The 27,682-nt window shown below is 33.9% G+C and overlaps 2 protein-coding genes across 3 annotated transcripts in view; one reads left to right on the top strand and one right to left on the bottom strand.

Annotated features, from left to right (window-relative positions):
• The first annotated feature begins 5,223 nt into the window (after positions 1 to 5,223).
• Positions 5,224 to 24,145, top strand: LOC106136556 (uncharacterized). Of its 2 annotated transcripts, none has more exons than XM_060953039.1 (6): positions 5,224 to 6,403; positions 11,515 to 11,620; positions 15,428 to 15,603; positions 16,271 to 16,383; positions 17,001 to 17,156; positions 21,474 to 24,145. In XM_060953039.1, the coding sequence occupies exons 1-6, from the start codon at positions 5,403 to 5,405 to the stop codon at positions 21,509 to 21,511; spliced, it is 1,590 nt and encodes a 529-aa protein (XP_060809022.1). In that variant the 5' UTR covers positions 5,224 to 5,402; the 3' UTR covers positions 21,512 to 24,145. The 2 variants fall into 2 exon arrangements, with proteins under 2 accessions (XP_060809022.1, XP_013192599.2); XM_013337145.2 differs by lacking the exon at positions 21,474 to 24,145 and adding an exon at positions 17,618 to 20,950 and having other exon boundaries at positions 5,228 to 6,403.
• Positions 22,719 to 27,682, bottom strand: part of LOC106136543 (scavenger receptor class B member 1) — a 78,776-nt gene continuing 73,812 nt past the window's right edge. Inside the window, exon 12 of the mRNA XM_060953045.1 lies at positions 22,719 to 27,651. Within this exon, the coding sequence (XP_060809028.1) occupies positions 27,540 to 27,651 (112 nt within the window). The 3' untranslated portion in view covers positions 22,719 to 27,539. The remainder of the gene's footprint in view (positions 27,652 to 27,682) is intronic.

Here is a 27,682-nt window from a genome sequence, read left to right as displayed (position 1 = left end):
ATCTCAATCATATCTTAAAGCCAAATAGCTGAACGTGGCTCTTTCTACCCCGCAAGGGATATAGACGTGATTATATGTAGGTATGTGTGTATGTTCTTTTCTTTAATTCTAATTTTATACTATGCATCTGTATCTTCACATCCGCTTCTCGAGATGCCAACGCAGCGGTTTTGTGAAAGCACACATACGCACAGTTTTTGTGTTTAACGTTAGCAAATTATTTAATTTAACGCGAAATCTTCATGATATTCTATTTCCAACTCAGCGGCAGAGCAGAACATCTGTCCAATTTGACCCATGAAAAATAATCGCAGTATCGGATTTACAAGAATTAATTCGTTTACGTCCAAAATATCTTTGTCCCTCTTGCAACGCATTATCTGTCCTTGTCATCAGATAAAGGTTAACTTTAGGGTCTTCCCCGTTCAATGAGAACCATTCAAACTTGGACTGCGTATTATTATTACGGTTTAAATCTTAATTTAGTATGACCAGAGGATTGGAAATAAGTTATGCGCGCGGAGCGGAGTTTTATTTTCAATTTTGGCATAAGTAGTCAAAGATAAATTATATGGGGTGCTTCAAGCGTTCATGGTACTAAGTTAGGCTGTATTCACATGGTGAAATGGTTGGTCATTCTTGTTAAATAATTCACACATGTAGGTAGGTAGGTATACCTACGAACGTCATGTCATCAAAGTTCACACTTACAAAAATTAAATTGTTTTGAAATTGACGTTGAAAGTTTTACATAGATACATATAATCACGTCTATATCCCATGCGGGGTAGACAGAGACACCAGTCTTGAAAAGGCTGACAGGCCACATCGAGGCTTAATGATAGAATTGAGATTCAAATAGTGACAGGTTGCTAGCCTGTCGGCTAAAAGAAGAATCCCAAGTTTGTAAGCCTATCCCTTATCCGCCTTTTGCAACATTCATGGGAACGAGATTGTCGTACCTACCTATTTAAATTCTTAAACCTACCTGTGCATGTAAAAACAGTTTTCGGATTTCCCTACCATAGAGCTTTTCCAAAATCAATAAAAAAAAAGTTGTAATGCAAGCAAAGGTAGACTTAACGTTATGGGTATTAAGATTGAAATTGTGTCTTTCAACAAGACCTAACAATGACGTGGATAAATCCATAAATGTGAAGGTGTGTTTATGTTCTGTTTATGTCGCAACCGATCTCAATATCAAATTTCGCTTACGTAAGTATTTGTAGTATGGGGTTAATTTTATTAAGTGCCGTGTGGTTCTCGGCACCAATAGAAAAAAGAATAGGACCACTCCATCTCTTGCCCGTGGATATCGTAAAAGGCGACTAAGGGATAGGCTTATTAAACTTGAGATTTTTCTTTTAGGCGACAGGCTAGCAACCTGTCACTATTTGAATCTCAATTCTATCATTAAGCCGAACAGCTGAATGTGGCTTATCAGTCTTCTTGAGACTGTTGGCTCTGTCTACCCCGCGAGGACGTGATTATATGTAGGTAAGTATATATGTTAATTTCACCAAGAATCACTTGCCGTGTGGTTCCCGCCGCATGAAATGAGAATAGGACCACTCCATCTGTTTAATATTATTTGTCATGTACCTATACCTATAACCTCTTTTCTTTTTTATTCAGAATGTGTCATAACTGGCCAGTTATAAAAAAAGAAAAAGAATTTTTTAAAGTGTGCATTTGATTCTTTTTTACAATGTAAAATCTAGTACATGCTAAATTGTTTTAAAACTATTGTATCAATAAGTTCATCGGTTTATTACAGAGCATATTGAAAGTTAAACCACAGTGCAGTTTTGCTTCATCCCAAGATCATCCCCAGTTTATTTCCATATCCAAGTTTTACTTTTTTATGGACTGCTTTACCGCCTTCAACACCATCTATTTCCCATGGAGTCTCTTTGGAGAGGAGCCCGGGGTGCATTTTTTTATTGTTGTGTGGATTGGGTGAGTCAGGTTTTTACACGAAGCGACTCCCGTCCGATCTCCGTAACCTTTGCAGGTGAATCTAACCCATCTTTTGAATCATGGTTAAAGACTTAAATATGAATTTGCCTATTCCCTAAGTCGCCCTTTACGACATCCTTGAAAAAGAGTTTAAATGGTCCAGGCCCTAGAATCACACGGTAATAACTTATTTAATAAAACTTTATAACACGAATTCTGTACCTACCAGAGATGAGAAGAAAAAAAGAAATGATTTATTGAAGCATAAAATACAATAAAAATAAACTCAACTTAAAAATCTTATTCTAGCTTATACTCTACCAAAAAGGTTCCACTCAGCTTTGTGTCACGACGTGGTCATGACGCTTGTTTTCAGTGGAAACTTAAAAATAAAAAGTATCAGATAGATGTCAGTAAAATGAATACCTATAGTAAGAATGGTTTCGTCTGACCTCTGCGACCTTATCATTTCAAATTCAAATTCAAAATTTTTATTCATTATTATAGGATACTTCATATCGCTTATTAATTGTCAAAACGTTTGGTTTCACAACATTGGTTGACGTCAAATAAATTACTTAAAACTAAGTTTGCTGCCGCTTCCAAGGCGTCAGTGCAGAAGAAGCGGTAACAAACTGCACTGCAGCATTTTCTTCAACAACGAGTTCAATTTCAAGTTCAATCAAATTCAATCTACGACAAAGTATACTCTGTCTATGTCTTCTTCTATGTTTTCTTTTCATTAAATAAATTAGTACTATCTTTATCCGTGGTGTTGAACTATTATTCCCACGGGAATTTCCATCATTAAAATAATGTGCCTATTTTTGACATCACATTGATTATGTTCTAGCAAAATGTCAGGTTAAAAGTATCCGACACCGCCGAGCTTGCATGAAGAGAGTTATAAATGTGGATGCGGCGAAAGAAGTATGCATGTATGCAAGCTGCGGTCTCTGCCTACCCCTCCGGGAAAGGGGCTTGATTTATATGTATATTTAACAAAACAAAACTTATCAAAATCGGTCCAACGGTTTTGATATGAAAGCGTTACAGACAAACAGAGAGACTGTCGCATTTTTAGTATAATATGTACTTAATTGAATATAGAATTTTTGTTTTTTCTGCCTTGCGGTTTCCGACACTTTAGAATAGGACATATCAATTTTTTCCCATGGATGTCGTAAAATGGGACTAAGGGAATAGGCGCATATCATCTACTTACTTACTTACGTGCGTAATTTTAAAATTCAATGAAGAGAAAGGGTAATAAATCTGGGATTATTATTTTAGGCGATGGGTCAGCGAGCCTGTTACTATTTAAATCTAAAGAACGAAAAAAAGGAAGTCATTTATTGCAGCATTAAATACAAGTTAACATAACTCAAACACTCAAACATCTAACTTGTCATGAAATGGCAATGACGCTGGTTTTTCAGTGGAATCTTATCTAATTTTATTGATTGTGAACGCGGGGAACATGGTGAATGGAGCTTTGCATGTCTTTATGAGCAGTCAGAAACTATCCAAAAAGGCTCGACTGGCTGTGCACAGGGACGTGTTGGTCCCGACATTAATGTATGGGAGTGAAAGGTGGGTATGGCAAAAGAAGCACGAAAGCAGAATAAATGCAGTGGAAATGAGAGCGTTAAGGAGTATGTTGGGTGTGAAATTGAGTGACCGGATAAGGAACAGCGTGATAAGGGAATGTTGTGATGTGAAAGAAGATGTAGGTACAGGAATAGAAAAGGGAATGTTGAGATGGTTCGGTCATGTGGAGAGGATGAATGAAAACAGGTTGACTAAGCAGATATACATGGAGAGTGTGGAGGGAAAGGTAGGGGTGGGAAGACCTACTTAGACGAACATAATTATCTTGATCAAATTAAGGACGTCCTGGTAAAGGGTCAGGTCAAAAGTATCCCTTATGGGATACATACTTGTTATTAGAGACACCAGCGAAAACAACTTGCCTACAACATATATATACAATTTTTTTTTTACAAATTACACAGATTGAGTTAGCCTCGAAGTAAGTTCGAGAGTTGTGTTACGAGATACTAACTCAACGATACTATATTTTATAATAAATATGTACTTAGATAGATAAACATCCAAGACCCAGACCAATCAGAGAAAGTTCGTTTCTCATCATGCCCTGACCGAGATTCGAACCCGGGACCTCCGGTGTCACAGACAAGCGTATTACCGCTGCGCCACAGAGGCCGTCAAATTAAAACTTTACTACTTTCTGATATGGTATTACTAACAGTATATATAATTTGGTCTTATAAATAAATAATAATAATAATATAGGTACTAGCTTTCGCCCGCGACTTACTCCGCGTGCTTTTTTTCGCAATAAACAGCAGCCTAAATTCATTCTCTGTACCAAATTCAAATTCAAACTTTTATTTGCATAATATGAGTACAACAAAAAAATTGTTGTTAATATCTTGAGATTATTTTCTTTGTGGCCTAAGGATTTCGCCCCAAAATCCATGATCATTTTTTTTTCTTTCCAGCGACTTGAAATGTCACTGTCATTTTATTTCGCAGTTTCCAACTAAGAGATTGTACCTAAGTTAGGGGAAGGTAAAAATCATTCATATAATGAAAAAGCCCTTATTTTTTTGTTTCAAAAATAAAGAAAGGTTATGATCAATTTTTTCCAAAAATAGTACATACTCTCTATATTTGTTTATTAATTTCAAAACGAGCTAGGGAATATATTAAACCCGAAAATGGTAAAGAGAATCACAACGTAAGATTTATTTCATGTAAATTACTTATTTAAACAAGAATCGTGTATTTTGTAGGTAGGTAAACTTACATTAAATTATGATTAAATGCAAAATTTTGTAAGAAGTGGATCTCGCAAAAACTACTGAATGGATTTTCATGAAATTTTTCACTAACACAGCTAAGAATAATGTGTTAAAATTTGTAGAGATTTGAAGCGGACCAACTCGCTGGCAACGGATTGTATAATATTTTATCAATATCCGATGTCTGCGTTCCACTGCGAATGTATTAAGAAAAGTTACGCTATAAGACTTAACCAAATTAATTAGAAGAAACAACTGCAACCTGAATTTAATTCTTATTAGGTAGGTACTCCAATTTAAGCATTATGGAAGTATGTATTTAATATAAAAAATATCCGTATGTACCTAACTATAAAAGGTTTGAAGGGAAATTCGGAGAAGAACTTGGGGAAAAATATTGGTTAGGGTTGGTAATATGGAGTCAAACCTTCAAAGCGCATGCGCATGCGTGAACGCTGGGGGTTCCCAGCAACATGACGATTTACTAAAAAAATAACAACACGCGAAGTTGTCCGATAGTCATGTGCCAGGAATCCCCTCGATAGTGCGTAACGCCTCATACAATTAAGTGCCTAAAATGAAATGAATTGAACTGTGTTTATCAATAATAAAAAAATGGCCACATCAAACCATGTTGTGGATAAAAACAAAATTCCGTCAATCTACTTGGGAAATAGAAAGATCACGGTGCTTAAAAGTGATAGCAATTTGCTACAGAGTTTCAAGAACCAGCAAATTTATAGAGAAGACTTAATTTACGAGTCAAAGTCCGGGGACTTTTTGAATTCGTCAGAAAATATTTGCATTGTAAATCGTCATAATTTGACGTCGAATTTTCGTCAGACTTTGGTTAGGAAAGCTGGCGGGAGTGAGGTGCTGAAAACTTCAGATGACATCGTAAGACTTATTGGCCAACAGAATTATGATTTAGTATTTTCCGCTATCAGTTCAGTGTTCAGTTTAGAGTTGAAAGTGCGTGGGATTCTTGCCTTGTTGACTGCTAGAAGATTTAACGATATATGTGTCCAAACAAACGAAACAAAAAACATCAAAACGTGTGTGGACGTGGAGTGTCAAACCAATGAGAACTGTATGGACTTGTTCTTTAAGAAGAACAAACGAAAAAGAATCAAACGGCAAACGTTAACTCCATATGTTGTGAAAGATGATAAGCCTCCGTCTAAAACTGTGAAAAAAATTGTGATTCAGCCCGATGAATTCTGTGAATTTCAAAAGCCTGACGCAAGTGAAGGGGGAAGTACCTTACCCGTTTTGGTTTTGCACGATGAGGACTCTAACACAAGTATTGGTAACATGTCATCATTATCGGCTAATACCATTCCGTTGTTGCTAGAAAACCCTACCGCAATACTTGATAATATTCCAATGCGTACAGAGCCTGATGCAGAGCAGACGTCTACTGATCACTGTCCAACAACTTTAACGATGCTGGACGGTACATTTGTGACATTGTCCGTTAAACCTGAGGACGATTTGCATATTGCTACGTCGGATATTTTAAATAATGTTAATCCAGAACAACGTTGCAAGTTGAAATTGTTGCAAGCGTTTTACGATTGGAAATATTGTTTGGAGAAAGATGAAGATGGGAATTTGTGAGTATAATTTTTTTATTATATTTTTTTAAAGTTTTTTTTTAATTATTGGAATGGGTTGCCAATGAATAAAGCCTTGGTTATTAATAAACACATTGTTATATTGACATTGTTAAATCAAATTCATATCTCTTGAGGACAAATTGATTTACATACATACATATACTCACGTCTATATCCCTTGAGGGGTAGAGAAGTCTCCAGCAGTCTCGGAAGAATGACAGGCCACATTCAGCTTTATGGCTAAGTGATGAAATTTTTTGAATTGAAATTCAAATAATGACAGATCGTAGCCCATCGCCTACAAGAGGAATCCCAAATTTATTAGCCATTCCTTTAGTAATCTCTGCCTTCCCCTCCGGGAAAGAGGCGTGATTTTATGTATGTGTATGTATGTATTCCTTTAGTCGCCTTTTACGACACCCACGGGTAAGAGATGAAGTAGTCATATTCTATTAAAGTTATACATAAATTTGGAATATCCACTTGACTCTTACAATCTGCATAGGAATGCACACTGTGTTTTTTTTTTTCACTATCAGACCAGCACTAGATGAATTTGCGTCGATATGACGTGATTATATGAAGGTGAGGTTTTTTTTTTACTCTATGACAGATAAAGTTTGCTGCGGTCATAAAATAACTTTTGTAAATCTTTAAACTTCTGTTAAGTGAAACAAACACTTTCCTGAAAACCGCATCAAAATCGGTTCACCTAAACTCTTTAACCTTCTCTTAAGTGAAACAAACACTTTCTTGGAAACCGCATCAAAATCGGTTCACCCAAACTCTTTAACATTCTCTTAAGTGAAACAAACAATTTCCTGAAAACTGCATCAAAATCGGTTCACCTGAACGCTAGATAAACGCGTACAAACACACATACGTGCACGTCAAACCGAGAACTATATATTTTTGAAGAGGGTTAAAAAGTCGTGACCATTTTCAGTGCGTAAAATTACCTTACTTTTACTATACAAGGTTTCATTCATGTTTTTTAATGTAGACAATGTGTATTCGTCCAAGATTTCGATTTAAGAGATATATATGTTGTGGTCCAAATGATAAATTGGGCATTATAAATAATGCCGGGTCATTATGAAAAATGCCCAATTTGAGAGAGCAATTTAATAATTATCATTCAAATAATCAAATTGATCGGGCATTCTACATATTGTACATGACCCTTTGGGCAGAGTAATACAAACAAATTAAATTAGTAATTTTTCATTTTTATTGATACTTAAACTAAGTGTTTAACAATTTAAGTAATCAGTCTTATTATTTCCATTAATTAGCAAGTACTTCAACATTAAGAATCTACTAGTTTTTGAATTAAAAACTGAAGGAAAGTAAGTAATATTAAAATTATAGTTAACACAAAACTGAAAATTAAGCACAAAGATTTAAAAACAAATCTTTGTATGTTTTATAAAAGTTTTGACATAGTTATTATTATAAAACATAAAATGAAGTAACATAACAGCACAGCAATAAACTAACACTAACTAAATTAAAGCAATCAGATTCATTATTTGGCATAATTAGCATCTTATAGTTTTCAGCACTTTAAAAGTCAAATGAAAAGATTAGTAAAATATAACAAAATTGAAAATAACAATTATAAAATATATCAAGTAACATATTTATTTATTAGAACAACTGCCGCTATGATGGCATTTTGAGGTACACAACTTTTTGCCTTTGCGACAACTACATTTATCAGACTTGCAACCACTCTTACAACCACATCTATTATATCCTTGCCCTCCGCATTTAGAAGACATTTTACAACACTCTCTCAGCGAAATCTCTGTCTCTGGGACATCATCAGGCGAAATAAATCTTTCCTTGCACACTGTAAATTGGTTTCTTGAATATAGTTGATTTAAAACACCTTGTTTTGTTCCCAGTTTATAAAGGTTAGAGGCTGTCACTTCAATAATGGTAGCAAGCATATTTCTTCCATCGCTACGAGCGCGATCAACATCGGGAACTCGGACTCTCACAGTGTCACCAACTGCAGCCATAGGATATTTAGCGTTCGACACATCCAACATTTTATTTGCTTGTTTCTGCAAATTACTTAAAGCCAGTTTTCTAACCGCCATAACATTTTCTTTTTTGCGCTCCAGGGTCTCGAATTCATTTGTGGGTATTGGGTTTGAATCTGTATCTGAAGTTTTTTCAGACTCCTCTTCTACGGTAAAAGTAAACGAAAATTGTCTTGAGCCAGCTGAAAATAAATTCATATCATTTTCAGAAGATTCCACGCGGTCAGATTCGATGTGCTCTACTAGGTCATTTTAGGCGGACTCAACTTGATCATTTTTGACCGACTCAACTTGATCATTTTTGACCGACTCAACTTGATCATTTTTGACCGACTCAACTTGATCATTTTTGACCGACTCAACTTGATCATTTTTGACCGACTCAACTTGATCATTTTCTGGATCATTTTCGGTAAACTCCACTAGATTCCTTTCGGTAATAGTGCTCCCAGTAGATAATAGTTTCTCCAAGTCTTCTTCTGAATTAATATCAAGCAGAGCCTCATGTGGTATAGAAGAACTCTTAAGTCCTACTTTCATCTTCGTTCCGAACATGGCTTCATATGGGGTACAGTTAATGCCTGTGTGATGGGCTCTATTTTTCATTAATTGTACAAAGCGTAATCCTTCGGACCATTTCTTAGTCTTGTTATCCTCCAACCACGTACTCAGCATATTCTCGATGTCCTGGTTTGCTCTCTCTACTGACCCTTGGCTTTGAGAATGTCTCGGTTTGCCATGTACAATTTTCAATTCGGGCCACATTCCACACGCTTCCTGAACAATTTTATTAGAAAACTCTCTGCCATTATCGCTTTGAAGAATGCTTGGTGCACCAAATATTGTAAAAATATCAAGTAGTACATATGCTACTTCCTCAGCAGTTTTGGTCTTGAGCGGACGAAGTTGCACAAATTTTGTGAGGTGATCTTGGTATACAAGTATAAATTTATACTGATTATCTTCCTGTGTCTGCATATCAATAAGGTCTACTTGACATCTTGCATTCATTTCGCTGCTAAGTATAGGTTTAACAACTAATCCTTTTTTTGGAATGCTGCGTTTCTTTTCGCAGCTCTCACATAGGTTTAAATAAATGGCTATCATTTCTCTCGTAATGTTTTTATAGCGAAAATTTACCTCCTTTTCCATTCGGTTTCTACCACCATGCCCTACACTCAGGTGGGTATCATGCAAAATCTGAAATATCTCGTTGTTTTTCACGTAATACCTAATCATATTGTCTTTGACTGGAACAATCAATTTCTCTGTTTCTCCAACAGCCATGACGTCGAATCTTCGCAAACGCTGATAATCTTCGGGTTTTTTAGACTTCTTTGATTTTGCAGATTTCACTTTTTCAATCATCTCCGTATATCTTTCGTTGGTGAAAAACTGAGTATTTTGTCCTTTAAGAGACATTAATTCACTCAATCTTTCGTTAAATTGACGATTAATTAGGTTTAATTTCGAAATATCCATGATTAATTACTAAAATACACACTATAAGCTGTTTAACTATAGTTGGAGACTGAGTTACGATATTAAAACCTATCCGCGTTCGTCCGTATTCGCTTACAATGCAAAACTAAACACAAACAATAGCGACCGCCGCTCGAGCCGCATGCTGAATAGCGGTCTCTGATTGGTCAAACCGTGACACGCGTTTTTCCCTCCCCGCACCGCGTCAAATTTAGCTTTATTATCAAATTGCCCAAATGTCATGTAGCAATATAATAATGACCGTGCAATGTGATAAATAATGAAATTTAGATAGTAATTAATCACTTAGCCCGATAGAGCTAGACATTATTCATAATGCTCACACATTATTCATAATGCCCGCATTAATCACCTAGTCCATAACATATATACTATTTAAAAGATATATACTACATATATGTATTTGTAAATCGACGTCTGGTGAAAATGCTGCAGTGTAGTTTGTTCCGCGGCAGCTTCTACACATGCGCTTCGGAAGCGGTAGTAGGTAGTTATAATTAGATTTAAGTGATGTGACGTCAATAAGTGATACATTGTAACGAATTTTTTTCGAATTTTTTAAATTCAAATTTTTATTTGCATAATATTTAAAAATAAATCATTCTATTCTATTCATTACCATTAGTCCCGGTTATGACTTCAAAACTCTATAGTATAGTAGAAGTCGCCCGCGACTTCGTCCGCGCGGAAACCCTAACACAACGTAACAATATACACATACATGCATACATATCGTCACATCTATATCCCTTGCGTGGTAGACAGAGCCAACAGTCTTGAAAAGACTGATAGGCCACGTTCAGCTGTATGGCTTAATGATGGAATTGAGATTCAAATAGTGACAGCTCGTCCAAGCTTATACGCCTATTTCTTAATCGCTTTTCACGACATCCATGGGGCAAATATGTAGCTGTCTTATTCTAAAGTGCAGAATGAGACAAATTAATTTATGTGGTAAATTTATTGGCCTTAAAAGTTAACGGTGTTTCTTCTAGGGACAAATTAATCTTATACATAAAATTCTCGTGTCACAATGTTTGTCTCCGTACTCCTCCGAAACGGCTTTACCGATTTTAACCAAATTTTGCATGCATATTCAGTAGGTCTGAGAATCGGCTAACATCTATTTTTCATACCTCTAAGTGTTAAGGGTTGTCCACCCTTAACATTTTTTTTTTCTACTTACTTAAAACATATTTATATGGCAAAACAACGTTTGCCGGGACAGCTAGTTTATATGATAAATTTATTAATATATATAAATATAAATATATGTATACGGGACAAATGACACATATTGAGTTAGCCTCGAAGTAAGTTCGAGACTTGTGTTACGAGATACTAACTCAACGATACTATATTTTATAATAAATACTTAGATAGATAAACATCCAAGACCCAAATCAATCAGAAAGAAAAAGTTCGTTTCTCATCATGCCCTGACCGGGATTCGAACCCGGGACCTCCGGTGTCACAGACAAGCGTATTACCGCTGCGCCACCGAGGCCGTCAAAATTTATTGGCTCCAAAGTTAACGGTGTTTCTCATATACAGACCGATACACATCGCTGTGAACAATGACGACATGGAACTGCTGAGGAGACAGTGCCTCGTGCTCACTATGAGGAAGGAGTCCGTCGACATTGAGGCTGGGGATCGGGTGAGTTTTTTTACATATAATACATATATACAGAGTGACATTTAAAACAACTGCATCCTTTTAAACATAGACTATACCCATGCTTCTGAGCCGTTTGAGCCTGTTTTTATTTAAATTAAACGTCATCATTTTCATATTTAAAAACCCTCAAAAACTACGTCACACGCTTTATTAAAGACCAATACTACAAAAAGAAATTGAAACTAAACATGTAAATAAATGTCTGAAAAATATTTTTTTTTTCTAGTATCAAGATCAAGTAAAGTACAGAGTTGTCGAGATCGCTCAGCTGAATGAATTGTGTCGTTGACCTCTGAATCTTACGCGTCGCTTTTGGTATTTGTCGCGGGGTGATATGACGTATTTAGGATCGTGGATTTTGATATTTTTTTTTTCGTACTTTCTGAAATATGAACCGATATTTTTCTTTTAACGTTTTTAAATATCCTTTAGATGAGTACACTTAACAGTTAAATTTATGCAGTTGAATTAAAAGTCACCCTGTATGTACGTACATACATACATATGTACATACATACATAAATACATATGTACATACAAGTACATACATACATATAATCACGTCTATATCCCTTTCGGTGTAGACAGAGCCAACAGTTTTGAAAAGACTGAAACACCACGTTTAGCTGTTTGTCTTAATGATAGAATTCAGATTCAAATAGCGACAGGGTGCTAGCCCATCGCCTAAAATAATCCCAAAAAAAAGCCTGTTCCTTAGTTACCTTTAACGCAATCCATGGGAAGGAGATAGAGTTTAGGTTATATTCTTGTTTCTATAGGCCCCAGGAACCACACGGCACGGCAAAATTTTATCTGTATCATCCATCCCGAATTATATTATAAATGCGAAAGTGAGTTTATTTATTTGTTACCCCTTCACGGATTATCTTCTAAATAAATTTTTATGAAATACGTGTATCACGTGGGTTCAGATAATTTAAGAGTCTGGAGAAGTACATATTCAAATTCAAAATTTTTATTCATTATTATATCAAACTACATATCGCTTAATAATTGTCAAATCTTTTGATTTCACAACATTGGTTGACGTCAAATAAATTACTTAAAACTAAGTTTACTGCCGCGTCAGTGCAGAAGAGGCGGTAACAAACTGCACTGCAGCATTTTCTTCAACAACGTCAACTTCACAACTTAATACAACCAAACTTAGAATAGAAATGTGGACGAGAGAATACATTGTTCAGATAAATTTTTTTACATTTAAGTATTTAATAATAAAAAAAAAACTTTTATTTATGGATTTTCATACCGAAAATTGCAAAAAACCTACATTTTTATACTACGTGGCGCTAAATCCGTCGCAAACATACATACATAAAATCACGCCTCTTTCCCGAAGGGGTAGGCAGAGACTACCTCTTTCCACTTGCCACGATCTCTGCATACTTCCTTCGCTTCATCCACATTCATAACTCTCTTCATAAAAGCTCGGCGGTTTCGGGTACTTTTGACCTGACCCTTTACCAGAACGTCCTGTTTATAAAATGTCGCTCAATTCGTTTCCTAGGAATTGTTATGACTTTTAAAATTGCCGTTTTCATACATTTCCAGTGACATACTCGTATGCACGTGGAAATTTAAGCTAAGTCAGTAGTTTTTTTCTTTTTCTATGCGTAATAGATAAGTCAGTGACCTTACACCTCCAGATAAGAAATCCCCAATTTTTGATAACGATAAAAGTTTCTGATAACGCCTAACTCAACACAAAAGCGATTGTCTTGTTATCAAGTAGATTTTTTGCGACTACAGTGCCAAATTGTGCCGTGTGGTTCCCGGCACCAATAGTGAAAGGATATATGTTTGTATAGAATAAGGATAGGACCACTCCATCTCTTTCCTATTGATGTAGTAAAAGGCGACTAAGGGATAAGCTAATAAACTCGGGATTCTTCTTTTAGGCGATAGCGAGCCTGGCACTATTTGAATCTCAATTGGATCATTAAGGCAAACTGTACATGGTCATTCAGTTTTTTCAAAACAGTTGATTCTTTCTATCCCGCAAAGGATATACATGTAATTATCTGTATGTATGTAATCAATACTAATATTATAAAGCTGAAGAGTTTGTTTGAACGCGCTAATCTAAGGTTCGAATTGAAAAATTCTTTTTGTGTTGAATAGACCATTTATCGAGAAAGGCTTTAGGCTATTTAACATCAAGCTGCAACTATAAGGAGCTAAGAAATAATGGAGAATGTGAAAAAAACGGGGCAAATTATTCATCTTTGAGAGCTTCAATTATGCCCAAAATAACTGTTCCACGCGGACGAAGTCGCGGACACAGCTAGTCAATAATATAATCCTCCGTGCTGTATAGAGATATAGACGTAATTATATGTAGGTATGTATGTTATTAATAAAATTCAGTTGCCCGCATTTAGCCATTAAAATTATGCATGCAAGTGATATAGTAGTCGTGTGATATGTATGCATGATGACAATTGTAAATAACATACCATATGCCCTCTTTTTCTGGGAAGTGGGGTAAAACTTTGCTGATGGGGGGGAAATCCCTACGGTTTTCCCTTTAGTCTTCCAACGGAATGTTGCGCAATTATATGCTATTCTTTGTATAATCAACCATATATAAAAGATAAATGTAGATAGATAGACTCTTTATTGCACCACTAGCCGTGCCCGCGACTTCGTCCGCGTGGAATAGTTATTTTGGGCATCATTGAAGCCCTCAAGGATGAATAATATTCCCCGTTTTTTTCACATTTTCCATTATTTCTTCGCTCCTTATAGTTGCAGCGTGATGTTATAGGTATAGCCTAAAGCCTTCCTCGATAAATGGTCTATTCAACACAAAAATAATTTTTCATTTCGAACAAATAGCAATCGCATTAAATAGTTTACAAACAAATAAACAAACAAACAAAAATTGAGGAATAACGAATAATTGTATTACTTAGAGAAAAGTTTGACTTTTAGAGGACTTTTCGAAGGGGTAATTTAAAAGAAGAATTATAATAGTGATGGCGTTGGTAAAATGTCATGTCACTTTATAAATAAATATATACGGGACAAATTACACAGATTGAGTTAGCCTCGAAGTAAGTTCGAAACTTGCAACCTGTCACTATTTGAATCATAATTCAATCATTAAGCCACACAGCTGAACGTGGCCTATCAGTCTTTTCAAGACTGTTGGCACTGTCTACCCCTCAAGGGATATAGACGTGACTTCATTTAGGTATTTAATATGCGGTTGACTGTACTCGACACAAGTCACACGATTTCTTGAAATATTGATGAATAGACTTTTCAGATATCGTAACTTGATATTTATAACACGAAATATAACTACTACTGAGTTAGTCATACCAGGAAAATTTGCATTCATAGTATTTACACACACACACACAGTCACGTTCTTATCCTTTACGGGATATATAGAGCCATTTTTTGTAAGACTCATAGCTACATTTAGCTGGGTGAGAAGTGAGATTAAGAAATAGTGTAAGTAAAAAAATAATAGGACCATTCCGTCTCATTCCCATGGATGTCGTAAAAGGCGACTAAGGGATATGCTTATAAATTTGAGCTTCTTCCTTTAGGCGATGTGCTAGCAACCTGTCACTATTTGAATCTCAATTCTATCAATAAGCTGAGCGTGGCCTGTGTCGGTCTTTGCGAGACTGTTGGCTCTGTCTACCCCTGCAAAGGATATAGACGTGACTATATGCATGTATGTATGTATTTATTTATTCATTCATTCAAATGTAAGTATATCATAAATGTTGTAAATCTTCGCCCCATCAGACGGCCCTACAAATGTCACTCTACCAAAAAGACGCGGCCGCAACGGAACTGCTCCTCAAATACGGCGCTGATCCGCTGAAGACTGACGCCGAGAATCGAACCTGCGTCCACTTGGCAGCGGAAGAGGGCACTGAACATCTGAGGGCTATCATCAAACATTGCCGTGACGAGCCTTTGTAAGTATTTTTTATACATACATACATATGGTCACGTCTATATCCCTTGCGGGGTAGACAGAGCCAACAGTCTCGAATAGACTGAATGGCCACGTTCAGCTATTTGGCTTAATGATAGAATTGAGATTCAAATAGTGACGGGTTGGTAGCCCATCGCCTAAAAAAGAATCCCAAGTTTATAAGCCTATCCCTTAGTCGCCTTTTACGACATCCATGGGAAAGAGATGGAGTGGTCCTATTCTTTTTTGTATTGGTGCCGGGAACCACACGGCTATATTAGTATTTTTTATAAATATATATGTATATACGGGACAAATTACACAGATTGAGTTAGCCTCGAAGTAAGTACGAGACTTGTGTTACGAGATACTAACTCAATGATACTATATTTTATAATGAATACTACTTATATAGATAAACATCCAAGACCCAGGCCAATCAGAAAATGTTCGTTTCTCATCACGCCCTGGCCGGGATTCGAACCCGGGACATCCGGTGTCACAGACAAGCGCACTACCGCTGCACCACAGCAAGGCCTATCCCTTAGTCGCCTTTTACGACTTCCGTGGGATAGATATAAAGTGTGCCTTCTTTATTCGTTTCGTTTGTATGTTTTGAATTAATTATAACAATTCAAAATTCCATCCTTTCCAATAATAAATTCCAGATCGATATTAAGAGAAAACGAAGAGTTGTGCAACCCGGGAATCGAATCTATGACCAAGGAGGAACAGGCGGACCATCTTCTTGACAAGATCTGCAGAATGACAGATAATCAAGGTGAGCTTATCATCCATAATGTTAAGGAGTCTGCATGATCTGCCATCAACATTGTTGAGAGTTTTTGGTGAAATTATTAATACAATTTGCGATTAATTATAAAAGTAATTTTATTTTTATAAATTAACATACATACATATATATGGTCACGTTTATATCCCTTGTGGGGTAGACAAGGGCAAAAGTCTTTAAAAGACTGAATGGCCACGTTCAGCTGTTTGGCTTAATTATAGAATTGAGATTCAAATAGGTTGCTAGCGCCTTAAGAAGAATTTCAAGTTTGTAAGCATATCCCTTAGTCGCCTTTTACGACATCCATAGGAAAGAGATGGAGTGGTCCTATTCTCATCAAGACTTATGATGATTATTAAATACATACATATTATAATCACGTCTTTATCCCATGCGGGGCGGACAGAGCCGACAGTCTTGAAAAGACTGAAAGGACACATTAAGCTGTATGACTTTATGATGGAATTGAGATTTGAAAAGTGACAGGTTGCTAGCTTATCGCTAATAAGTCGCTTTCAATTCTTCTAAGACAGTCTCAGTCTACTCCGCTAGGGACGTAGACGTGATAACAATGTATGTATGTGCATTCTTTTTTTTTAAACCAGGTTACACCCCATTAATGTTGGCGAGCAAGCTGGGCTTGTACGAGAACGTTGCCGCCTTACTTGACGCCGCTCCGAAGACGGTCAACTTGCAAATGCCCAACAGTGGAAACACAGCCTTATATGTAGCTGTCAGCGCGGCCTGCATGGACGCTTCGGGTGAGATTCGTTTGTACGAGATTTGATAAATAAACCACTCGTGAATCACTCGGATTACCGATCACTCGTTCATTTATTGTCACTCGTCAAATAAATATTCAGTCAGTCATTGTCACTCGTCAATCAATCACTCGTTCACTTACTCATTCCCTCACTATCACTCGTCAACCAATCACCCATTTTCATACATACATACATATGATCACGTCTTTATCCCTTACGGGGTAGACAGAGCCAGCAGTCTTGAAAAGACTGAACGGCCACGTTCAGCTATTCCTGGGATGAATCTAAATCTATTTCTATAAATCAGTGTCTTTTTCTCAATTCTATCATTAAGTCAAATAGCTGAACGTGGCCATTCAGTCTTTTCAAGACTGTTGTCTCTGTCTACCCCGCAAAGGATATAGACGTGACCATATGTATGTATGTATGTATGTTATGCAGTATTTTTTTCCCCACAGATCGAGGCAACCTGCAGAAAGTCGCCGATAAATATTTAAAAATTGTTGGAAAACTCGTCGAAAACGGAGCGGATCCAAGTTTAGACAATCACGCGGGACATAATGTCAATATACTGCTCACAGAATTTAACGTGGGCGATCTGTCACAAGTTATAGCCAACAAAATGACAGCTATCAACTGTTACAACTTCAAAGTTGATAGCAAAAAGGAATTAAATAATCTTATGCTCGTTAAAGATAAACAAGGCGCTATTAAAGTGGAGGAAATAAGAAATAAACCGATTATACTGGAAAATGTGCGCGTTGACACAAAGATTGATAACAAAAAACTGGTCGTCAGTAAAATAGTGCCGCCGCCCGTCGCTAACTGTTTCGTGGGCACGTTTAGGAATTTCATAAAAAATGACAGTGTCAAAGCGTCGACGGTCAGTAAAATAGATTTGACCAAGAAATCTATGGTTGTTATAAAAGATAATTACAGAGTTAGGAAAAGGAAAGTCATAACAGACGCGGCTCCAGCTAAAATCTCGAAGGTTAAAACTGAATCGGACGGCGATGAAGCGTCGGGTAGTAAAAATAAATAACAATTTTTTTTTTAGGTAATGAAGTCACAGAACAGATATTTAGGTCCAGTCCATGGTTTAGTGAAAGAAATAATATCGATAGAATTATCGATAATTTCAATAATGTCAATACTATTAAAAGTTTTGCAGTTATCATTCCATGTCATTAGTATTCTAGTAGTATAAGTAATGAATTGCCTTAAAACTTAAAAGAACATAATATATTTATTTTCAAAATTGGATACAAGGTATCACTTATTGATGTCGCATCACTTAAATGTAATTATAACTGCTGCCGCTTCCAAATCGCATGTGTAGAAGAAGCGGCGGAACAAACTACACTGCAGAATACTTTTGTTCATTTGTTTAACTATAAAAATTTACAAAACACAGACTTAGTAATTAATGGACATCTAAGAGGAAATTATAGATAGTAAAAAAAATATACTTTTTTTGATTATGTATTATTGAATTTGTATTTTTTTATTGAAGCTATCGATATTGTAAATGATTTCATGAGATCAACTATCGATAATCAGCAACGGTTGGTATAAGTATACTTTAAAATTCTACCTAAACAGCTAAGAGTTTAAAAAATAAAATATAATTTTAAATTCTAAATGATTCTTGCTCCACATAAAAAAATGTTATGAAATAAATATTTGTTTTTGATGAAATTAAAATAAAAAAATATAAAACAAAAATTACACTTAAAAAAAAATATTATAAAATATTTGTTAGAAATGTTTATTTATATGACTATACTAAAGTATACTGTACTAACTTGGTTTGATAAATTACTAAATGAAATAAAAAATTTTTTCATTAAATTTAAGTCATTCGCAAAGTTAACTACAATATTTTCGCTCATGGTGACAAATGTAATAGACGTAAATTATCTTTATTTACTGAAAAAGGTTAACAATAGTGATAAGTCTTTCTGTTGGAAATAAGATAATAATATATGGATGTGTAATAATGTGTAAATAGAGAAATTAAATAACAGATGTCACATGGAATCATTTTGCTATTTACCCATACTTACATATATCATATATATGTAAATCACGCCTTTATCCCAGAGGGGTAGGCAGAGACGACATCTGTCTACTTGCCACTATCCTTGCATACTCCTTTTGCGTCATCCACACTCTTCATGCAAGCTCGACGGTTTCGGTTACTCTTGACCTGACCTTTTGCCAAGACGTCCTTATTTTGATCAAGATACGTTTACTTCCGAAATATATATATATATATTTTCAACAAAAATACTTATCACTTACCTATATTTCAGTACATAAAGTAATGGACTATACCTTCTACTAAATATTTTGTTCTGTGAATAGAATGCAATTTATGCCCACATTATAAAGTTGGAAGTTTTTTTTTTCAACTATAATAATGTTAATCGTGTTGGCCGAATAAGTCAATCGATTATGCACACCCGAGTCCCAGAGTTCCTAAATTACTCTCCTATTTTAAATAGTCGTCACTGGCCCTACAAGGAAGCCTTGAAAAGTGACTTTGGATAAAGTTTTCTATCGAATCGGTCATTACGGGTTTTTGGACAATTGGACCATTTAAATTATTGATATTTTAATTATTAAACGTCCCCTAAAAGACTATATAGTCGTAAAATTTATGCCTTAAAAGACTGGAAGTGGCCGGCACCAGCGACCGTGTCCGCGTGGACTTTAACTATAGAATTCATCATCATCATCATCATAAAATCACGCCTCTTTCCCGGAGGGGTAGGCAGAGACTACCTCTTTTCACTTGCCACGATCTCTGCATACTTCCTTCGCTTCATCCACATTAACTCTCTTCATGCAAGCTTGGCGGTTTCGGGTACTTTTGATCTGACCCTTTAACTATGGAGTTTATCGCAATAAATGTATCATCCATTGTCGTTTGTCCCTGGAGAGGAGCCCAGGGTCCGCCTTGCCTTCCATCTAGGATTAAGTAAGGGTAACTTGGCTTTATAAGAAGCGAGTCCCGTCTGAGCTCGGTATAAACAAGAGGGGAACATGACCCAAGTAGGTTTCCTCACGATTAAAGAACTACTACGCTTCTAAATCACCTCGGCAATATTCGTAACCTGCCGCCGAATCGAACCTAACCGAATGAGAACACAATGAATTAACGACCTTATTGCAAGCGTGTTGAACTTAAAATCCTTAAACAAAATGTCTCCCGCTATCACATTCGTAATATCACAATTCAGTTCCAATGGCGCGCTCTGATTGGTTCTGATCCGCTCAAATATTTTCGCGCCATACAATAACTTCGGAGGTGTAACATATAGAAGTGATACTGTACCTGTTTTCATAGTACCGAGCATCTATTTAGACCATCACTAAACCAAGTATTAAGTTGTCAAACGCAGAAGCTACACAGAAACACAAAGATCTGTTCTTTTTTCGTGTCACGATTTTTTTTTTTATTTGTATGAAAAAAATATTTTACGTATATTTTTTTCCTTATATAACATTTTGTTTTGTATTTTTAAAATGTATTAGAAACATTCCGATTAATTTTTGTTTTAAATTATTGTCCTATATTTTTAATTTTTTTTTTACAGCAAATAATGAATGATGTCTTGTTGTTTTTTCTCTTGCCACTTTTTACAAAATTCGAAAGGATTGCATTAAAAAGTATGAAATGTAATATGTATATGTTTATGCTCTAAGATTATATTGTTTATATCTTAGATGACGGAAAATTTACAATAAGGTTTTTAAAGTTACTTTTTGTACTTGTACTTGTAGTTACTTTAAAAAAAATAAAATATGTAATTACAAATGGCGGACATATACATATGTATTCCTTCTTTAAAGTTTTAAGCGGTAACAATATTAACAATAGCATAAAATAACAGTATTGTTCCTAATCTAACTGAATAACATTTACTTACCGAAAGTAAAAAAAGAAATATGAAACGCTGGTTCGTCGTAACTAAATGTCACAAAATTTCAATTTATATTTTAATTGGCGGATTTTCAAAATTTTCGCCCATGATTTCCTTGAAAAGTGAAAAGTATGATCGGAATGTCTATAATTGTTCAGAATGCAAAGTGGTGTTAGTCCCCGGATCTCCATCTCTTGGGGAGGAGTCTGAGATTCGCCTTTGCTATTATGGATTGGGTTAAATCAAATCAAATATATTTATTTTGCAACTCAGGTTACAAAGGCTGTTACATATTTGCTATCATCGCTGTGAGCTGTCCTAATGGACGTACAATAATTGCATTATTATACGAAGCGACTCCTGTCTTATCTTCGCAATTTTTCAGGGGAACCTAATCCTCTATCGGGGATCCTGAAGGTCTGACGGGAATCGCTACGTGTAAAAACTTGACTTACTCAATCCGGACAAAGGCGCATCCCGACCTCATAACCAGAAAGGTGAAGAGGTCTCCGAGACTACGCAGAAAGGAAGATTTTTTTGGTATTAGTAAAAAGAAAACGTGTATGTTATATTAATTTTTAAGGTAAAGGTTATGTAACCTTTTCGCGCACTTCAATATACTATAATAGTATTTTTTTTAATGTTAATATTATTTTTCAGTAACCAAAATAGGGGTCCATAATAAATGTTATTTTAATATTGTGATGGTGTTATTAATTTGACAAGACCATAATTTAAACCATAATATAACTTAACCGTTACTATGATTTTGTATCAACAAAATTGCGAAACGATGATGTATGGCAAAAAAAAAACGCGTTTTTTTACTTATGCCATAAAAGGTCAGGTTTTTTTTTGTGTGAAAAAATAAATTCAATGTAATAAAATTATTGAACTAAAGATTAACGAACAAAAAACCTTTTTTATTATTATATTTTTTTTATTCAATATAGTTTTTAAATTGATGATCTTGAAAGGCAAAAGTTTTGGTTAATTGTAAAAAAAATATGATGTCTTGATTTATGTATATGTACCTATGTGTGTAAAATTGGTTAGATTTTTAATATTTAAGATCTTTTTTTTAAAGTATAAAAATTAGCATTACTCTGATCATTTAACATTCAAATGGTGAATAAATTTGCTTTATCTCTATTCATCAAAGTTAAATTTCTCCTTATTATATTTAAAGCCACCAAGTACTGAGTACTCATTAAATGTTTCTTTAAGTAGCTAGTAAATATACTTAACATGAAAATGTTTGTTTTATTTTAACACATTCGCCTGTGTCTCTGCCCTTCTGAAAACTACCCTACGTCCAAACTTAAAATATTATACATACATAAAATCACACCTTATTCCCGGAGGGGTAGGCAGAGACCTCATCTTTCCACTTGCCACGATCTCTGCATACTTCCTTCGCTTCATCCACATTCATAACTATTCATGCAAGCTCAGCGGTTTCGTGTACTCTTGACCAGACCCTTTGCAAGCGCGTCCTTAAATTGATCAATAAATAAAACCCTATTTTTGTTTAAATTTTATCAAAACCATGAGTTTATACGTTACAAATCTTTCCTTTTCACAATTTAATATAGATTTCTTAACTCCGAAAAAAATAAAACAAATGAAATAACTTACACCATTATTTAATATTTACAGACAATTTAAACGTCTACACCCGGTGATGTCGGTCGCTTATTTGAGCAAAATGTCATAATATACAATCTCAGAATTCGTTTACAAGTTACCGTTAGCTAAAATATAATAACTTATTCAACGCCAACAATATCTTGGCTGCAGCCATCACGCGTTGGAATAAATTCAAATTGTTAAAAAAAAAAATACCGTATAAAATAATGTGTTTGATTGAAATATTTATTGTAATTTTATTAAAAATAGGATATTGTTCAATGTTCAAATGCATTGTCCAATTGATAGGAGTTGTCATTATGTGAATCACGTTGGTTTTCCTTTAAAGAGTAGTACAAACCATAGTAACCCTTATTCAATCGTACAGATATTTTAAATATTAATTAAAATTAACGAATTAATACATCGTAAATTCGATGACGTACAGTAATTATTATTAAAAAAAAATTACGTGAAATTTAGCTATTTTTCTGCATTAGAATATGTGACGAATTATACCATGACTAGTGTATAAAACAAAACATATTTTATAAGAGCAATTGTAAAAGTTAATTTAACTTACTCGTGATCGCCGCAGCCAATATATTTTTTATTGTCCACTAAACATACATGCCAATAACTAAATTAAAACTATATTCTACAAAAACGTAGCTCACAAAATGAACACCACATAATTCGTTGGACGTTCAAATATATTATTTTCTATTTCAGGATTATAAGAGTTACATTTTTTTACCTTGCTATTGTCCCTAACTACTTTAATATTCAAATGTCACTCTTGTTATCTAAGATTTTGAGGAATTACATACAAAGAGAATCATTTGTCTTAAAGTAGAAAAAATGTAGCTGTAAATTTTTCGAAAAATTTACCTTTATAGTATATTAATAGGTAGAAAAGTTATAATGGACTATAATGGATTCATTTTGACATCTGTAATTACTTAAATTACAAACTTGGCAAGGGTTAGATGACATTATAAAGTATTTTTTTTTAATATGCATATTTTTTTATTAATATATAGCACCTTAGATCCTCCTTGCATAGGGACCAGCAGCATAATTAAAAATAAAATTATTCCATGGAAATCATCGAGTAAATCTGATACTTTACAATTAAGAAATTTCGCTAATAAAGAACTGTTGTATAATATACAAAATAATTAATATAGTAAATTATAAAATTTGCATTATTGCCAAATAAATTATACAACTTTAATTTAAAAAATTTTAGTTTGTCTGAATTTGTGATCAATATAAATAATATAAAAATTGAAAAGTTTGAATTAAAAATATAAAATATTGCGAATGTTTCTAAAGAATAATTTAAATTCGTGAAAACTTGGTCCCTTATTGTATAACAGAAATATTATTAAAGTTTGATAAGAAAATTGATCCCAAAAGCCCCCTTGCCAGTTCACACAAATTATTTTGGATACATTATATTTGGCAACCACTTCGTTATACATAGTCACCATGTCGCGCCTACAATTTTTTTGTACATCACGGTTATAAAAACATTTTACCTTGGATGTAATTATAAATCTACTACTAAAAAAATTTTGGCATACACAATTTTTTTTGATCTGTACGTAATTTTAAACAATAAAATATTTTTATAATCGTGTGGACATCTTAACATACCCATCAAATAGTAACAATTAATTCTATATAAACTGTAAAAAAAGCATATTTATTTCGAGATCATCGTCGTCAAATCTTCAAATATGTAAACTATTTTAAAATAAGAGCAAGAAATTTACCAAAGGCATTAAAAAAGAAATAAAAAAAATGTAGATATAACTAAAAAAGGCGGTCCGATCTAACGACAATCCCAAATTGTATGCTATTTTTACATCTAATTAAGGATTTTAGACTAGTACACTAAGGTAAGATAAAACGAGAGATTCTACACGACCGACCAAAGCTTTACAATATACATATTTCATTTGCCCAACATAATGCAGTACTGAAAAATCTCTTTCCTGCTGCTGCATGATACTAATTATTGAATGATTTAAATGCATATTTAAAAATAGTTTTGTTCGTATGTTAACAATTTTTTGTTTCCGAATTTTTAATGCAGAATATGGACAAAAATATCTGATTTTTTTCTGGTAAATAACCGTACGACGAAATATGAAGTTAAGATCTTGATTTAAATCTGTTTATGGACTTGAACAATTACATTTATCTTTTTTCTAAAACAATCCAAAATGTTGAATTAATACAGGGAAAATAAACATTTATCTATTTATATTTATTTAATTAAGATCATATTAAGTACCTACGCGTATGAAGATATGCTCGTAAGTTATAAAATATTTGTATATTACTATATTCATTCTAATTGTATACTTTGGTCGGTGCTAAATAGTATTAGTATTGCCCTACCGATAAATGGCAACCCGAAGCCCGTATGTAAGAATATGAATAATAAAAATTATATTTACAATTTGACAGTCATATTTAAAAAAAAATAAGTAATCGAGAATATTTTGTCGATCAAAACCATTCCATAGACACTATTTGATTTGTTTCTCGTATGCAAAATAGTATCTATTATAATTTAACTCGGTAAATAGGTAAACACGATATAAGGAACTGTTGAAAATTATATTTTGAATTATTATCAATGGGAAATGTGAAAATAGCAAGCCCTTACGGCACATATTTCTAATAAGTTTTGATAAACAAAATATGACTTATTTTTGTAAACAATTTTTTTTATGTATAAAAACATTAACGTCAATAATTGTATGGATAAGATAATTTGTTCATAAAAATATAAAATTTCGATATTGGAAGATTCATATCACATTAATTGGTAAGATTAATTACAATATATTATAAAACAATTATATAAAATTATTGCCAAATTACACATCGATCAACTTCGTAAATTTAAATTTTATTTCACAATATATTTTGAATTAAAAATATGAAGGCTATTTAAGTACGCATGCAGACAATACAACAGTTATTAAAATTAAATGACAAGAACTAAATTAAATTAATTTTTTTTTGTGTATATTATGTGTGTGCAATTAAAAAAATATTTTTTCAATAACAATTTTGTGATGTTACAATGTATAATTATATCAGAATTTAACGACAATTATGCTAAAAATATATGTTGAAGAAATAATATTAAATATATAGGTACTATGAAAAAAAATCTTTAGTGATGTCCTTAATAAAACAAAAACGCAATGAATTATAATCCCACCTATTGTATTGTCTTATAAGATTCAGTCGTTGTAATTATTAAATTAATCTAAATTCGGACGGATCGTTGGCTACTTAAGAAATTATATGAAATACCATCATTAAAGGTCGGTACAAATTTTTAAGAGTTATTTAAGTACATCATGAAAAGCAAAATAATTATTTTCTGTAAAAAACATATATTCGCTTTGTAGGTGAAATTGAAATTATTATAAGGATTATGTATTTAGTGTCGGAGACAGTTGAAATGTATCCATTAAACCATAGTCATTACAATTGTTCTTAATTTGTGCGAACCTTAATAAGATCGGTTTAAATTTCGTTATTTCTCAACAATAGTACAAAAATATATTTTCTTTTGATCATAAAAAAATATATTAGAATTTCATTAAAATATACATCTTAGTACCATTTGAAGTGAAACACTGACTACATTTTATTTTTTGCAATGCAATGATGATTATATAATTATCTCATTGTCTCTTGTGTGCGATTTTAATGACATGTTACTATCATATTCCATGTAGGTAATTACCACACGAAATCGTAATGTTTTGACATTTCATAAAATTAAATAAAATCTAGTCCGCGTGTACCAATTATGAAACTAACTTGAATAAATGTAAATAATGCTTTAATTCAATTAATAAAATTGCAAATTTTATTCTCATTTTATTATTGATTACGCGAATGTTAATTTTTTTTTGTGTATAAATATCTAATCATTTCTCGAAACAATAAACAAATCGCGCATTATTTAGAATCGAGTAACTAATTTCAATTACAAATATATAAGTCAATAAAAAAAAAACTATTTTCAATTATAGAATCGAAATTATCATATTATTATAATCACTTATCGAACCTGTGAAAGAAAATAAAAATCTACATTCTTCGCGAAAAAAAAACATCAACATTTACAAGTAAGCGATACCTACTCAAAAAAACAGTGTCTCATAAATGGTACACATCACGTTCTGAACACAGGCGTAGAGAAAAAGTCAGACGTAATAACTTGAAAAAAAAATGAAGCATCCTAATTTCCATTGCACCCATGCGCGAGCGTAAAAAAACGAGATAATCTATGACATAATGGCGGCCAACTGTCACACTATCGTTGAGAATGTGTGCGTGATACATACAGCGGCATATACTAGATAGATAGATAATTAATTTATTTGATTTGCTACACACAATTTACAATTTCACATGAAATACAAATTAATTAGGGTGTGCGTTGCAGCAATACAAAAAGTTCACAAATCAAGGAATTTATTGCTATAGAGCAATACGCTGATTTTCAGTTATGACCTAGATGCTAATGCAGGTGCAATCTGCGCACGTAATAAAAAAATAAACATAATAAACAAACAAAGAATCGTGTCGTGATTTAAAAGTTTCATTTGTATAAGTGTGATAAATGTAGCGGCTTAATAACCAAAAGGGTATCCCAAAATATATACTATTGATGCTTCATTTTGCCGTGCAGAATACTCCGTCCGCCTTTTTCACTGCGTCTATGCTTCTGACATTACTGTATGTGTGTCCACTGTGGTACACATCACAAATGTCCCGGTTACCTTCTGCTGTTGAGTTCGAAACCGTTTTCCTTGGAGGGGGTTTTGGCGGGTGGGGGTTTTGCCACCGCGTGACCTTCCAGCCTTAGAGTGCTTTGCCGGTGGGACGACCTGGGAATCATTTGTTTGTTGATTATTATAT

This window comes from Amyelois transitella, chromosome 30 (genome assembly GCF_032362555.1).
Source record: "Amyelois transitella isolate CPQ chromosome 30, ilAmyTran1.1, whole genome shotgun sequence".
NCBI lineage: Eukaryota > Metazoa > Arthropoda > Insecta > Lepidoptera > Pyralidae > Amyelois > Amyelois transitella.
The sequence above is the reverse complement of the archived record's forward strand: the minus strand, read 5'-3'. Positions and strand labels throughout refer to the sequence as shown.